At 37.7% G+C, this 17,126-nt stretch overlaps 1 protein-coding gene across 1 annotated transcript in view; it reads left to right on the forward strand.

The window, feature by feature from the left end:
• Dhc36C (Dynein heavy chain at 36C) overlaps positions 1-17,126 on the forward strand; it is a 542,513-nt gene that overhangs the window by 487,633 nt on the left and 37,754 nt on the right. The window contains exons 53-57 of the mRNA XM_072306421.1: positions 1,334-1,512; positions 4,587-4,778; positions 8,782-8,965; positions 9,951-10,096; positions 16,051-16,203. Coding sequence (XP_072162522.1) covers positions 1,334-1,512; positions 4,587-4,778; positions 8,782-8,965; positions 9,951-10,096; positions 16,051-16,203 — 854 coding nt within the window. The remainder of the gene's footprint in view (positions 1-1,333; positions 1,513-4,586; positions 4,779-8,781; positions 8,966-9,950; positions 10,097-16,050; positions 16,204-17,126) is intronic.

Here is a 17,126-nt window from a genome sequence, read left to right on the forward strand (position 1 = left end):
CGGCCACTTTGCTCTTTCGGCGACCAGATTTCATTCCGTTAGTGTAAATTTGTCTATTTACATATCTTTGGAATCCAATCCAGTTCTATTCGTCCGATCCACTATTTTCTTCTTTTGGAGGATAACCCTTAATTCCTGCAGATCTAGGAAAAGACGAAGATCGCGGCGATCGCTTTCTCCGTTCATTCCCTCGTTGTTAGAGGAGAGGAGAAAAAAAATTGAAAACCAGAAATGCCCATTTGCCTCGCGCATTGCAGGTCGACGGTGAAAGTCGGCAATCACATAACTCGGTTTGCGACGTCGCAGACTTCCTGTCATACTTTATTTTTAAAATGGAAAACTACTCAACGGCAATTCTTTAAAACTGTCATGATTTTTCTTCTCAATGCGAAGAAAATTCTGCAAAAACTTCAAGAAATAATATCAATTTGTTCTCCTTTAAAAAAATGACGTAGAGGCAGAGATTTTCAGACACCGCAAACGAGTTATGTGATTGCCGACTTTCACCGTCGATGTGTATTATGATATAAGACTTTGCGTGGTATGTTGTCGACCTTGACCTCTTTTACCAGCAGCTCAATTTTCAATAAGTGAAGCACTTCATTTATAACTCGACGGTCTGCCAAAAAATACACCTGGCGAGATCAACCTCTCATTGACAAAATTTCAAAATTAACGAGGAGGCTTTGGACGAAAAGGCTAAACTTGCGAGGTTTCTTCCTTGAATCTTCAAAATTTGATTGGCGTAATGGAATACTTGTAAAATCCTAGGAATCGGGTGTGTATATCACGTTAAAGTGCGCGTAAGAAGTTGCGTCTAAGATCAGATGTCACAGTCATAGAGGCGAACAGTCATGCGTAGTGGGACGCCCCAAATACAAAAGAAACCGCACAACTGAGAGGGAACATTTGTCCAAAACCTTGCAACTTTCATGAGGTGAGAAAGGAGATAAAAAACCTTTCTTTGGATGTGTAATGAGATATTTTTCGGAAACGGGCCTGTGGAGGGAACGCACTGTGGATCCAATGCACACGTGCAATCGATCCACAGGGTGTGGGCTCCACACACCACCTCTCTCTGATTTGGTGCGTGGGCTCCACGACCCGTGGATCCGATGCATCAGTTTTGGATGGGGGTGAGTTCGTGGATCCCATGCACTGTGGAGCGATCGCACCGTTACCTCATCTTTAAGCAACCGCCCCCTTGCCAGAGTGTTTTTTGAGGCCGACATTTTGGGAGAGATTCCTACACTGTCATAATCTGCATACAATGAAAAAAAAATTCGGAGGGGAAGCACGTAGATTAAGCATTTAACTGTTTGGTCTGTTTTAGATTTGCTGATAAAAATAAATTGCATGTATATTTTCTCTCTTCAATGGTTCGTTGACTTGCTGAAGAAAACCATTGACAGCACTGAAAAATCAGACTCAATTGAGATTCGTATTAAAGATCTGACGCAGGTACTCAACCAAAGTTTTTACTCAAGTGTTAGCAGGAGCCTTTTCCAACAGGTTGGTATACCATTGTTTCTTCTCAATGTTTTCCTTGTCTGGTCTCACATTACTTAAATTAGCAAGGTTTCTTTTACTAATAATCCTTTTTAAGGATTATTAAGATTAAAAGATTAGGTATGGTTTCATTAATCATTTTGACAGCGCCCATGCCGTAATGGAAATACCCTGCTAAAAATTTCTCATGGGAATTTCACTCAGGCTGTTTTGGGCAGGGGAATGTTTCCCCTGAGAGGTAGCTCTCATGAGAAGTGGCTCTCAAAGTGGCTCGCATGAGAAGTGGCTCGCATGAGAGTAGCTCGCATGAGAAGTGGCTCCCATGGGAAGTGGCTCCCATGGGAAGCTCCCTAGTCCATGCCCAAAATGCCGTCTCTGCTAGGAGAGCCATAGAAGAAAAAGATTAAGGATTAAACGCGAAAATTAATTCGTTCTATTGCCGTGGCATGGTTCAGACATGAAAGAAATTTAAAGCCACTATGTAAACCCCCGCAGAGCGGTCATTCCCAAGCGGTCTCCCATCTAAGCACTAACTACGCCCGACATCACTTATCTCCCGTGATCACCCGAGTGCCGCTGCCGTGGAGCTCCGGAGGCTCGCGTGTAAATCGTGAGTAATTTAGCAAGCATGAACATCCTCAGCGCCGCGCCGCGCCGATTCAATGATGGGAAGCAACGATATTCTTAAAAATTTCTACATAACGCAGTTTTAAAGAAACAAAAATAATACAAAATTAGATCAATTTTTGGAAAGAAAGAAGTGAATAAACACATGAATCAAAATAAAAAAGTATATATAGTTATTAACACAAAGAAAAACAAATGAATGTAACTGAATGAAATAAAATAAAAAAGTAAGAAATATATAATATAAATTAACATAAATAAAATGAAATAAAATAAACAAAAAAATTAAATAAATTAATCTAAATAAATAAATACATTGAATAGATTAAAATAAATAAATGAATAAAATAAAATAAACAGATTAATATAAATAAATAAATCAAATCAAATAAAGTAGATTGTAAAAAACAATTCATTAGTGGAAAAAAATGTAGGTATTTTCATAAATAAATAAAATATGTTAAATTATTCAAATAAAATAGTAGTAGTGTATCGAATTTATGCGGCTCCATAGCATCTTTTTGGCTACAACGTACCAGAAAAATATTATGAAATTAAATCAATATCTAAATAAAAAAAAATAATAAATAGAAAAACAATTAAATAAAAAAAATCAATAAATAAAAATTCAGCAAATAAATAAAATGGATTGAAAAATAAATAAACTAAAAAAAAACAACCGATAAGATGGAAGTCCGCCAATCGAACCTCAAAGCTACGGGATGCGCGGGGACGGAGGGACAGGACTGAAGTTCCCCAGACTCCCATGGGTGCACAGGTGACCCCCTGTTCATTTCCTTGGGAGCACAGGGGATCCCTCGTCATTCCTTAGGGAGCACAGGGGCTTTCCTTGCTATTCCTCAGGGAAGCACATGTGATCTCGTGTCCAGCCCCAGGGGAAATATTTTTATCGGGGTATAACTTATAAAGCATCTAAAATAGATTAGGACGCAGAGTTTTGTCGCACTGTATCCGTTCCCAAGTTCGGTGACGTCTTTGTAGGACGCTGTAAGGTCCTGTATGCTTTCCCGTGAATATAGTTCTGTAATGCTACACTGTGGTGGACTGCAGTCACACATGGGCCCGTGGCATTTTCCCCGATGTTCTATGATGATCCACGGGACACCGTGGGAGGTCCCACGAGAGCACATATACGGGTCACATATACACTCTCATGGGAGCGCACGGGTCACATGTTAGATCCCAGGGGAGCTCACGGGCTCCCATGTCCATTCTAAAGGGGAGCACATGTGATGTGTTATTCCGCTGGGAGCACATGTGATCACATGTCATTCCCGTGAGAGCGCATGTGATCACATGTCATTCCCGTGAGAGCGCATGTGATCACATGTCATTCCCATGGGAAATTTTTAGCAGGGTAAGATGTGCGGACGTGGTCCCCAGGTAATGGCAAGTCGACACATCTTGCAATGAGGAGAGGATAAGGAAAACACGAGCGCCGAAGATAGGTGTGGTACCATTGAGGGGATTGGCTTTCTTTATGAAGAGTCCATGCCCAAACTATCTACTGTGGTCGTTCGAACGATGTATGGCGGGTTACAGAAAACTGCTTTTTGCAGGAACAACGATCCTGCTTGTACATGCGAAGCGGAAGTTGGTAGAGGAGTGTCGGAAGTGGGGTTTGAAAGTCAGTACATCCAAATCCGAGAAACTGATTTTGGGAGGTGATCAGCAAAGCATTGAGTTGGAGGATGGGCAGCAGATCAAAAGCTGCGCAGACTATGAGCACTTGGGGGTGCGGTTGACTCATGATGAAAGAACGGATTAAGCGATTAAGGAAAGAAACACAGTAGCAAGGAAGGCTACAGCAATGTTAAATACATTCCTCTGGGATCCTAGGATTTCCGAAAATAACAGGAGGAGAATTTACAACGTTGTAGTCAAAAGTATTCTTACATATGGATGTGAAGTTTGGCAGCTGAAGGAACGGACAGAGGGACTGCTGAGAGCAACAGATACGGATTTCTGGAGGAGGCCTGCAGGAATTTCTAGGAGAGATCGGGTCCGTAATGAGTGAGTGCGTCATATCATGGAAGTCGAAAATGACATCGTGTTCAAAGTCATGAGTTCATGACCAAACAGCTTATCTGGTACGGTTATATTAATAGGATGACGGACGAAAGCCTGCCGAAGAAGATGCCTGATTGGGTTCCTCCTGGAAGGAGACGAAGGGGACGCCCAGTGAAAGGGTGGCCACAGGGGGTTTTAGAAGAACTGAGGGTGTGCCAACGCCCTGAAGGGCTTTGGGGGATAGGGGACTTTGGCAGCTAGGTGTCGCATATGTATATATGTACATATATATCCCTTTGTGATCCCTATCAAGGAATGAAGGTGATTAAGAGTTTATTTAGAGATACCTACGTATAGGTTTTTTTCCATGAAGAGACATCTAGCTGTCAGACACCCTCTTTGAAACATTTTATTTATAGGATAGGCTCTTGTTTTCACTGTTGCTGGTGATTAACTTCAAGTTCTCTCGACAAGAAATCGACGTTTCTGAGTGGAGTTTCTTGATGATGAAAGAGGAAAAATCAAAACATGAGTCGGACCGTTACTGTCACTGGCTTCCCAACCACTTGTGGAATACTGTTTGTCAGCTCAGCAAACTTTCTCCATTTAAGGTATTCCCTCACGTTTATTAGTGATGATTCATTTGAAAATACTGATTACCTTTCATTATCAATGAAGAGGCAGCAGCAGTAACCGTGGCAATAGATGTAGTAGCGGTAGAGGCACCTATTGGTAGCTGTTTGCGATAGCGGTAGTGGTAGAAGTGGTATTTGTAGAAGTGGTAGTGTTAATAGTGATAATGATAGAACTAATAGTGGTACTAGTAGAAGTAGTTTCAGTGTTAGTATAGAGATAGTGGTAGTAGCAACTGTAGCAAAATCTCATGGAAGAGCGACCCTAAAAACGGTCGTTATGTGCACAATTTTAGACCGCGGGGATTTTTCTGAAACCGGGCCCAAACGATACCTTATGATACCCCAAAACTCCGGTAAAAATTTGAGCTTGAATATTCGAACGGTCTTTGAGTAATTCGGGGGGGGGGGGGGGGGCAAAGTTACCAAATCGCCATCATTCTTTACAGCATTTTTATAGCAAAAACGACAGGGAAAATGGACGAAATAGTTGCACATTCGATGTGTTTCGGTTGTGAACGTTCTTATCCGTCCCCTGTGCATATACCTGTGTTCAGTTTGAAAATTTTTTACCGCTTATAGAGGTTCAAAATGGGAAAGAAATCGTGGACAAATCAGGATTCTTTGTCGAAATTTTTAAAAATGGAAGAAAAATCGTTTGTCTTCTGTAGAGTTCATGGCGGTCCTCAATGCATGGAATTGTGTTCAGCTTTTCAAATTCGCACAGTGGTCCTAAACGGAGGAAATCATGAACAAATTAAGATTCTCTGTCAAAATGTTTGAAAAATAACATAAAACTATGAGGCTTTTTGCTAGATTCCCAAGGTGGAAATTCAAAATAGGTTAGGAGTCAATGAAAGCGAACCGTATTCGCTTTTTTTTTTTAACAAGACGAATGGTCTGGAAACAGAAATTCAGGAGGAACTTATAGCTTTTGGATCCTTGAAGTGCGGCCAACCGGGTGGTTCTTACCGTAGTTAGTTGTTAGAGAATAATTGTTGTTAAGATGATACTTCACCTTATCTTACTACGCGGAACATAAAAATGAGGTTATTTTACCAGTACAAAAGTTTAGCCTGCAAAAGGAACATCACACGGCATCTTTTGATTATTCTAAGTTTGGCTTCAAGTGACTGAGCCGATGCTAACAAAAGCCTAAATGAAGTCACGGCACCAGAGCGGTAAAAATCACCATATACTTATACTATAGTTGACAAAGCTGATGCTCGTAGGAAAGCTATTCACGAATTCCGTAGTCATGTTATGACATAATGTGGTTCCTAGCCTATGACAAATTTAATGATATTAATACTCCTAATCTGAGCATGTGCTAGGTATGTTTCTATCACTATCCCGAAAAAGAAAACGACAAAAATTAAGTAAGTTGAGTAACGATGTGCATCTACGAAAGAAATAATTCATCATTGACGGGGTTTCTTTTCATCAAAGATTTACTCGCAAACGCTTACGAAGATTCAGAAATCAAATATGTAGACTATATTTAAAAAAATGTACGGAAAAATTGAAGAAAAAAATTAAAAAAGATTATAAAAGCCAGTAGTCATGTTAAATGTTAAAGTCATGTCTTCTAAATTTTACTTTGTTTTTTTTTAAAAAAAAAACAAAGTAAAATTTAGAAGAAACAAAGAAACAAAAAAAATTAAAAAACAACGCTAAACAAAAATTAGAAAAAAACAGAAACCTAAAGAAAAAAATAATAAAAATAAAATAAAATGAACAAAGAACTTCTTCGAAGCTTAGTACAGTGGCGTGGTGAAGGAGCTTACCCATTAATTATAATGCAACGCAAAAACAGGCAATGCTACAAAATATAATCTTTAACAAAGTTCTGTAAACAATATGGCCTGACATACAATAATAATTAAAAAAAAAAATTGACTACCATTCCGGCCCGAGGGACCATATGACGCGGCGAAGACAAGAAAAAAAAGAGAAAAAAAAGGGAGTTTAGTTCAGTGTCGAGGGACCAACAGGCTTTTAATCCCAATTTGATTAATTTAATAAAACTAATTTTAATCATGAGGGTACGAATAGGTACCATCAGGATTCTCTTGGTAAAATGGACTTGGTTTGAGTTACGATATGATTGAAGAATGATTCATTATATCTATTTTATTTTGTGAGTGCCACTTTTGAGTAAAAATAATACAATTTGAAGCCATATTCGAATTTTAATGTAGTACCCTAGTAGCATGATTCACTTTCCCCTTCCTAACAAACGTATAAAGAATTAATACCGGTTATATAAGCACCATTTTAACTAAAGTTTATATATCGTGTATATAAGTTTTATATAAAATGCCCATGAAAATAATTATTCATATTTTCAGAAGATGACGTTTATATAAAATTTATATAATTGAGGAAGGGTTTTTATAAATTTTCTTTATACGCATAGTATCCTTTTGCTTAATTTGCTTAATATAACTGTTATATAAATGACCTGAATGACTTTAACGTAAACCTATCTCATTTTCATGAATGATGATGATGATCTCATTTCAATGAACACCCTCGACTCTCAGACTGCGTGAGATAGGTATCATTAGAGGTACTAGTGGCTCCGAGACGAAATAAAAGGGGATATTTCGGCACACAATCCGAGGAGCCCTGTTACCTCAGTTGGTAGCGTGTCTGGCTCATAACCCTGCCCAGTTAGAGAGCAATATTTTAAAAATATTTTAAAAATATTTTAAAAATATTGAAATTTAATATATTTTTAAAATGTTTTTATGTATTTTTAAAATATTTTCAAAAGTACTTTTGAAATACAATCAATAAATATTTTTAAAAATTTTAAAAATATATTAAAAATATAAAAAATTAAAATTTTTAAAATAATATTTTATAATATTTTTAAAGCATATCATAATTATTTTTGTTAATATTTTAAAAATATTATTAGATATTATTTTAAAAATTTTGATTTTTTTTAAAATGTTTAAATTAATATTATAAAAATTTAAAAGAAAAAAGGAAATGATAATAATAATAAATAAATAACATAAATACATCGACATAAATTCAAACTAGAAAAAGGCCCAAATAATTAAAACTGGAAAAAGACGCAATTATAAAGTTAAAAAATAGAGAGAGAGAGAGAGTTAAAAAAATGAGAGTTAAAAAAATAGAGAGAGTTAGAAAAAATGATAGTTAAAAATCATGATAGTTAAAAAAAGAGAGAGCTAAAAAAATGAGAGAGAGTTAAAAAAAATGAAAATGAAAAAATTACATTATGAAATAAAAAACAATAAATAGATAAATAATAAATAATAAAGTCTGGTAAAATATCATAAGAATCCGTCAATAAACAAACATATTACGGACTCAGAGGCCTGCGATAGTTAAGAGATTGAATTTAGGGGCCCATCCGTATCAAGCCTGGCTGGTCTGGTGGTAAAGTACTGGACTTCGGATTGCAACTCCATCCCGAGGCGTGGGTTCTAATCCCGACTAGGACGCCGCGGATTTAAGGTAAGTTACAACTCTACGATGATCCACCACCTGGTAGTAACGCATATGAAAACTTGCACACTTCATAACTAGAGTGCGCTACCAGCCAGGAAGAATAATGAAAATTCATTTTATACACTGTTTGAATTTGGTTATATAACTTTTATACTAAGGGTTACATAATAATGTAAACTTTTAACTAAAAAACTTTACATCCATTACATAAACAATGAATATTCTTTAGCTTGTGGTTATTTACGGTTTATACTTTTAAAAACAAATTTTTTATATAACTCTGCTACTAGGGTAAGTGCCCCTTAATCCTTGCTTATGCTTCATTATTAAGTGCTCCTGCACCGGACATCAGACAGGTGCTGGGCGCACACATAGTAATGCCACATTATGGCCAAGATCTGAGACCATATATATCGAACAAAATGCTCAATTCCTGATACTTTACCAAATTTTATAGCACCGCTCTTGTGTGAATTCTTCTTTTCCTCATTAGGGACTTCAGGAGGACTTCAATAATAATGAGCAAGCTTGGAAGAATATTGTGGAGGCTTCAAGCTCTGAAGATGTTCCTTTCCCAAAACCATGGTGCTCGCAGTTAACTTGTTTTCAGCAGATCTTGGTTCTAAAAAGCATTCGTCCTGACAGACTCCTTCCTGCAGTCCAAGACTTTGTAACTGGTTGGTATTTTGAAACTTTTTAAGATCGCAAGAGGCTCTTAGATTCCTTTTGATACATTTTTTTCTTTTCCCCTGGTGAAAACAGCATTCTGTTGTTCAAATCTCGGGAAAGGAGGAAGAAAGAAGAAATGAAAAGTTTTAAATTCTCCTTATCGGACCAAAAATTCTTCTCCGAAAATACAGTTGTGTAAGGAGCAAAGCGCGCCCACCCATTGGAGAAGCCATCCCGTACCGACAGCGTTCAAGACGCGCCGGCCGCTTTATTAATTTTTTATGGGGATTATTGAATCAGAAAATAAGTCTTTTTCGATGCTTTTAATACGTTTCCGCTGACTTAGGTGACGTGCGGGTTGCATCAATAACTTTGGGATGCCCTAATGCTTCTCATTAGCATATCAAATTGTAGCTTATTTTCAGGAGACGACGTCATAATTTTAATAAGACTCGTCCACACCTCAAGGAGTCATTTCATGCACTTTAGAGGCACATACAAGGCTAAGAGGGTGCGGTGTGTTTGTTGGTCTGATGAGGGATTATAGTTACCAGCTAGAGAGCTGCCAGAGAAATTTATTGTTAAATGTGTCAGCAACACGGACTGAGAGTTTGGTTCATAGGTCAACTTGGAGATTCCCTGACACACCAATGGAAACTGTCGTGCAATAATATTTTCCTCACCGAAAAAAAAGAGGTGCTGTAGTAACATCCTGGATGTTAAAAAATGTGTGACAACTCTTGGATGTTGTCATTACCACTCTTGCTTGAATGTAAAGGTATTTTGGAGTAATATATATGCAGATCCAATGATCCAATATGATATTCATATGCAGATCCAATTCGACCCGCTACGCGCGTAGTTTTTTTTTTGTGTCGTTCAAACTAAGGCTAGGGAAATGCAGTGGTCAGGGAAGAATGTAGAGTGCAATTTCTCAGGGAATTTCAATTTGTCATCTTATTTCTATCAAAAATATTCTCCTCATCTTTACAGATGAATTGCGCAAGGAACATATGGAGAACCTCGATCTAGACTTGGCGTCTGCTTACTCAGATTCGAATTGTTCTGTGCCATTAGTTTGTTTGCAGTCTCCAAATGTTGACCCAGTATCCTCTTTAATGGACTTTGCTTCCTCTATGGTAATGCATTTTAATTTCATCCATGAAAAAGAATATGTGTCAGTTGCTCTGGTCACCAGAACCGTGTTTTGGTGGTTATAGCTTGCATTGATTAACATAAAATAGTAAGATCGGTTCAAACGCCTTTATACGTCCGGTATCAACGAAAATATCGCTCATTAAAAAAGACACGGCATATGATGTCATCCAGTGCGGTAGTGCATATCACGGTTCCTTCCACCTTGGTTTCATCAATCAGACTGTACACATATTTGCACTGGTTGCTCAACCTGAAAGACGGATAAAATAATCAAGACGGAAGATAACATGTGGGTATGCACGTAGGTACTATACGGAAAAAAAAGATTTACTGAATTTAAGTAAACGCGTCTACTTGGATTTTTTACTTATTTCAAAACGGGTTTGACTTGGAAGAAACCAACGGTTTTCTTCATGTAAGACATTCGCTTGAGACAAGCGAATCGTGTTTTCTTAAATAAAATAAACGTTGTTTTAAAATAAGCCAACTTTTGCTTGAATGAAGAAACCAGTTTCTTTAAAATTAGTAAACGGGGTGAACGCCTTCTGAGTCCGGCCGTTGCCTCTTTTTAAGTCAACAGCATGCTTGGTAGAAGAAAATACGTTGTGTCGAAAGAAGAAACCGGTTTCCTCAAAATTAGTAAACGGGGCTAACTCCTTTCGAGGCGACCGGATGCAATTAGCAATACGCCCGTTGATTTTTTAAAATTCAACAGTTTGCTTGTAGTCCAGGCAAACAAGGAAAAGAGCCTGCAAAAATCCCGGGTAGCAATGTTTTCATCGATTCCTATGTAATTTTTGACGCTGAATCCGAATTTCAACTTTGCGCCATTAAATTCGGACCGGAAAGTTGCCAAATTTGGCAAAAATGGCCTAAAATCGGCCTTTTTTCCGGATTATGGTCTGTAACTTGCCAAAAATTGATCTGACGATAAAATTAGTTATTTTCAGAAATGAAGCTCGTTAAATTTCCTATAAAACAGTTTCGATACACTTTTTTGCTCAAGGCAAAATCAAGCGCGCTGGCGGGCTCCAAACTTTGAAAAACGAGCGAAAATTTGGTTTTTTGCGGGTTATGGCCTGTGACTCGTCCAAAATTGATCTGACGACAATTTGGTTGTTTTAAAAAAAACTTCGTGAAATTTCCCATAAAAAAGTTTTTATACACTTTTTTGCTCAAGGCAAAACTAAGCGCGCTGACGGGCACCGAACTTCGAAAAATGAACGAAAATCGCGTTTTTTTTTGCGGTTTTTGCAAAAATCCCGGGTAGCAATGTTTTCATCGATTCCTATGTAATTTTTGACGCTGAATCCGAATTTCAACTTTGCGCCATTAAATTCGGACCGGAAAGTTGCCAAATTTGGCAAAAATGGCCTAAAATCGGCCTTTTTTCCGGATCATGGCCTGTAACCTGCCAAAAATTGATCTGACGATAAAATTAGTTATTTTCAGAAATAAAGCTCGTTAAATTTCCTGTAAAAAAGTTCCTATACATTTTTTTGCTCAATGCAAAATCAAGCGCGCTGGCGGGCTCCGAACTTTAAAAAATGAGCGAAAATTGTGTTTTTCGCGGTTTTTGCCCGATGTCTCCTGTTTTAATCGTCCGACGAGTAATTTCTGGACAAATTAAGTGCAGATGATAAAATTTACACTTAATGAAATGAATTGATGTAAATAATAAGGATAACCCAACACATTACAGTATGCGCAATTTTCGCACATTTTACAAAGTTCGGAGCTCGCCAGCGTGCTTAATTTTGCCCTGAGCAAAAATGTGTATAGGAACTGTTTTATAGGAAATTTAACGAGCTTTATTTCTGAAAATAACTAATTTTATCGTCAGATCAATTTTTGACAAGTTACAGGCCATAATCCGGAAAAAAGGCCGATTTTAGGCCATTTTTGCCAAATTTGGCAACTTTCCGGTCCGAATTTAATGGCGCAAAGTTGAAATTCGGATTCAGCGTCAAAAATTACATAGGAATCGATGAAAACATTGCTACCCGGGATTTTTGCAGGCTATAGCCCCTTTCATGGCTTATTTGCCTGGACTATTGGTACAGTGAAACACGTTGCGTTTAAAGAAGAAACCGGTTTCCTCAAAATTAGTAAACGGGGCGAACGCCCTCAGCGGGGGAGGATGCAATAAGCCAGACGCTGTTGCCTTCTTTTAACCCAACAGCTTGCTTGGTAGAAGAAAACACGTTGTGTCGAAAGAAGAAAACGGTTTCCTTAGAATTAGTAAACGGGGCGAACGCCCTCAGCGGGGGAGGATGCAATAAGCCGGACGCTGTTGCCTTTTAATAACCCAACAGCTTGTTTGATGAAAGAAAACACGGTACGTCAGAAGAAGAAACCAGTTACCTTAAAAGTAGTAAACGGAGTGAGTCCCTTCCGCGGGGAACGGATGCGGCATCGGACATGTGCGGTTGCCTACTTTCAATATAACATTTTGCCTCGAAGAAGAAACCAGTTTCCTTAAAATTAGTAAACCGGATGGTGACGCCTCCTATGAGAATGATACATGCAATTGCTGCCAGATGCCGTTAGCATCTGCTTAAACCAACACCATTTATGACGGAATAAAAGGAGACGGAAGTTAAAAAATCAAGATGCCCATTATATTTGTCTACAAAATAATTGTTCTTTAGGGAGAAATTCATTTAATGTGTCCTTTGAGAAATCGCACTCATATGCTCGGCGTCGACAAAAAATTAAATAAATAAAGAAGTAAAGAAGGAGAGGAAGAGGAAATATTTGCGTTGTTCTAAATAGATCGGCACTGTGCATTTGAAGTTTTAATTTTTATTTTTAAATGAAGGGGGCCTCATAAAGAGGACTTAAATACTTAAGTAGATTGAAGCCGGGAGTTTTTTTGCATTGCCTCAGTTCAGTTTCATCGGACAATGTATTTCCTCACACTAAAAAATCGCAATTTTTTTTTCTTATTTTCTTCCTTACTTTTCCTGTCCTGATGAATGAAAGATCCCTCGCAGATAGAATTAAAAAGGGTCAAATAAAATGCATGCTTATGCTGAGGGCCGAGGAAGAAATTAAAAAAATGTGGAGAGAATCATACTTTTTAGCATGTCAACCACCAAGTTGACAGATGAAGATATTCGAATAACTCTGCTGCTACGTAGTGTTTACACTGTTCAATATCGATTTTCCGGGTCCCTTTGATTTATGAACGCAACGATGGAGTGGATCGAAAACAAAATACAGTTTTTTCTGCATTTTCGAAAGGAATTTGCGAGTGCAAAATTGTTGATATTTAAAACTTTGATTCATTTGTGTCCGGGGAAATTTTGGGTCGAAGGGCCTGTCGGGACCGATCTTTCCGCCCCCCTCCCTCCACAGTCTTGTACGGATACTCATAAGAGCTCAACATTTTTTACCGTAATTGAAGCATTTGACCCTTTTTACCTTGTTTCCCTGCAAAATAGGGTGGATCCAGCACTTCTTTACCACCTTCCTATCAACTTTAGAGAGTGTAACGAAAATGAAGTGCAGCTATACAATAAAATATTAGAACGTCACGCGTGTGATTATGTAAACTGAGTAAAATATAAGAGTAATCGAAGATTGAACTTTTTTTATGAATAAATTGTGACTGTCCACGGAAAAAGATGCCTTAATCCAGAAAATCTCAAAGCTTATTTTTCAAATCTTATTTTTTAAAGTAAGGAATTAGAACTATTAATGTTTCTTTTATAGTGCTCACATTCTTCCTTTTCCGCCCGATGTGAATTAATTAGAACTATTGAATAGAACTATTAATATTCTAATTGAAATAGAAAAGTCTAATAAATGGTCCAGAATAGTCTTGAATATTATAATCGAATTGAATAGAACTAGTAATATTTAAAAAATGTAACAATCTCAGTCATCAAAAATAAAAAGTTATTGTGTTACAAACATTTTCGAAGAGTTTCATTCTTTATTCTTATTTTTTTAAAGTCAGCGATTCTTCAAGAAAAAATGAAGAGAGAAAATTTTAAAAAAGGCGCATTGCTTTAAATTCTTTTTAAAGAGATTAAAAATTAATATAAGATGGGAAAGAAACAAAAATAAACGTAAAAAAAGTGACAACAGTAACACGCGTATTTCTTTTTTGCTCCAAATTCATCTTTTCGGGTTCAAAAAATCTTAACCCATCAGGTCTCACACATATTCACTATCACAATAATGGTGAGAGCCTATGTCAATGACTTATATAGTGTAAATTCGGCCGACGTAGACATAAGCCCCGATGGCTAAGTAGGTAGGGTGTTAGGTTCGTAAACTGTATAGGTCCCAGGTTCAAATCCCGATAGGTAGGCCAAAATTTGCAAGTCGGTACTTGCCATGTCGAGACCGCGTCGGATGATGCTATACCTACGCGCTTATTGATGGGCGATGTCTTCGTTTGAATTGGATGTAGAAAGAACCCCGCACCATCTTTATGAGAAATTCCCTCCGGTTAAATTCGATGAAACTTGGATATGTTGCTCAGCTAGTCATTCTGATCAAAAGCTCTCACGGGCCAAAAAAGATCCCATTTTGATCAGCATGGCTAGCCGAGCAACATATCATAGTTTCATCAGATTTGACCGGGAGGGGGGGGGGTCCCATAAGGATGGGGGGTTCTTTGGAATTTGGACGGATCTCGTTTATTTTAGCTAATCTATACACTTAAAACGTTAAAATACCGTCAATCGGGGCTATTTGGGAATTAGCGGATAAAAATAATTGTTGGCAATGCTGTGCAATCCAATTGTCTCATAAAACTATTCGCGTATGGTGGCACTGCATGGTTTAGAGAGTACCTCTACGTCGCCAAATAACGAATCCGATGTTTTCATGAGTGCTAGTATAGCAAAATTGTTTATCACTACTTTTCGTAATCTTTTGAGGTTATGTCCAACTCTTGCATCCCAGCCGGACCGACCGCTTCATTTGGCAATTCTGATTTTTCCAGTCATTTACTATCATAGTCAAGACCATATCCTGAAAATTTCAGATTTTTTTCATGAATTCTTAAGGAGTTATTAGATTTTTTCTGTGTTGGGGCAATTTGGGAAGTATATACCCTATGCGAAGTGAGAAATCAAATGGAAATCAAGGAGCCATTTAGAAACGTTCCGAAGAGCATAGAATCTTCTCATTCATTTGTTTATTCATTTTAGATATTCGAAGATATTTTCGGGACCTTAATGTACCTACATTTTCTTGAGGGATTTTAAATTTTGTCAATACCCTGTACTACTTTATAAAAAATTATATATTTTCATGAATTTTTTCAGTTTTTGTACCCAAATACATTTTTTAAAATTTTGGTTCACCTTCCCAAATAGCCCACTGTATGAGGTTATTTCATACCAGCTCATAACATACGGCTTTAGTGCTATTTCCCAAATTACCCCCATCAAGGGGAAATTTGGGAAAAATCTTTCAAAATTGTTTCACCCCCCCCCCCCCAAAAAAAGGGAGGTAGAATAAGTCAACCCTAATTTCTTATGCTTTGGGGTCAGAACTTTTCAAAATGCCCTATTGTTTTGAAATTAGTGGAAGATTTCTAGTTAAAAATTCTAAAAAACTGCAAAAAATTTCCCAAATAGCCCCGATTGACGATACGATTCTACGACTAAAGCAACTGACTCGATATGTTCGATTTCTTGACTTAAAATTGAACATCCCTCTTAATATTTTCAAAAGGAGTTAAATATATCTGTAAACAAGGTGGTAAAATAGTGCTGGGTTCACACTATTTTGCGGGAAAAGTGAGACAAATTTTTCAACAATTTCGACCAGAATAAAAAAGAAAGTCCTCTTCAATCAAAAGAGCTTCCTTTTCCTTTCAACGAGTACAAAAATTTCAACTCTTCTAGTCACCTATTTTTAAGCTTTTGAAATTTTTAATGAGTCTTCCAGTTAATTTTTGTTAAATTTCCAGGACTTTACTGGATCTCGATTCAATTCTTTGTCGTTAGGAGAAGATCAAGGGATTTTTGCTGCGAAAATTATAGAAGAGGCAATGAAAAATGGTACTTGGGTGCTACTCCAAAATTGTCACCTCGCTGGGGAGTGGATGTCTTCTCTCGATAAAGTAAGACAAGGTTTTTGTTGTTGAAATATGCAAGCATTGTCATTTAAGTCCCAAGAAATTCCCGGAGAAAATAAATTAAACGGGGTATTTTAAAAGTTTTGGTGCCCATACGTTGTCGCTACCTATCCAATAACCTTCCGATCTTTTTGACCCCCAATAAAGACAATGTAAGCGGCGCAAAGAGCGTTGTATGTGTAATCAATTCCAAAAAAACAAAAAGTAAATTTGAGTACGAAATTTCGGCCCAATCCAAAAAAACTTAAAAGGTACCTGTTAAAAATAATAAATACATTTAAAAAAAATGAGACATTCCAAACATATGACGGCAGGACCGTTTGGAGTCATCATTTAAATACCTACCCATGAGGTATGATGGCTCGGAACACGTTTTGATCCATCGCTTTAGAGGAGTGATATCGAGACGGCCCAACTTCCCTGAAATATGCCCATCTTGGAGTAAACTTCTTCGAAACCTCTGAACTCATCGCTTAAGAGACACGGATCATTACTTGACTCTCGGTATACCTCCTATTTTAGATAACAAAGAGGTCCCTCTGAAAGCTGAAATGAATAATTTTCCGTTAAAGATACAAAAAACCGTCATAAAGTTGGGGGAAAAAATCGAAGAAAAAAAGGAATGGGCCAGCCGGCCGCACATACAGGTGATAGAAGACAGGGTTATTATCGTCTCTCTTACATCTGTATTAACATGTAGCATCCTAGAGAAGAGGACCCCTTCTTGAAATCATCATTGAATCATTTACTGCACGGAAAAAAAAGGTTGTCTCGTGCAGCCATGAAGATGGTCGAATCGACCATCTTCGAAAGCTGAAAACCGCGCCAACCAAATTGTTGGCTAGATCGACAACCAGCAGGTAGTGACGCTGCCTTCATGCCGCGCGGCTGGGTCAGCCCTGCGAAGA

This window comes from Bemisia tabaci, chromosome 1 (genome assembly GCF_918797505.1).
Source record: "Bemisia tabaci chromosome 1, PGI_BMITA_v3".
Lineage (NCBI taxonomy): Eukaryota > Metazoa > Arthropoda > Insecta > Hemiptera > Aleyrodidae > Bemisia > Bemisia tabaci.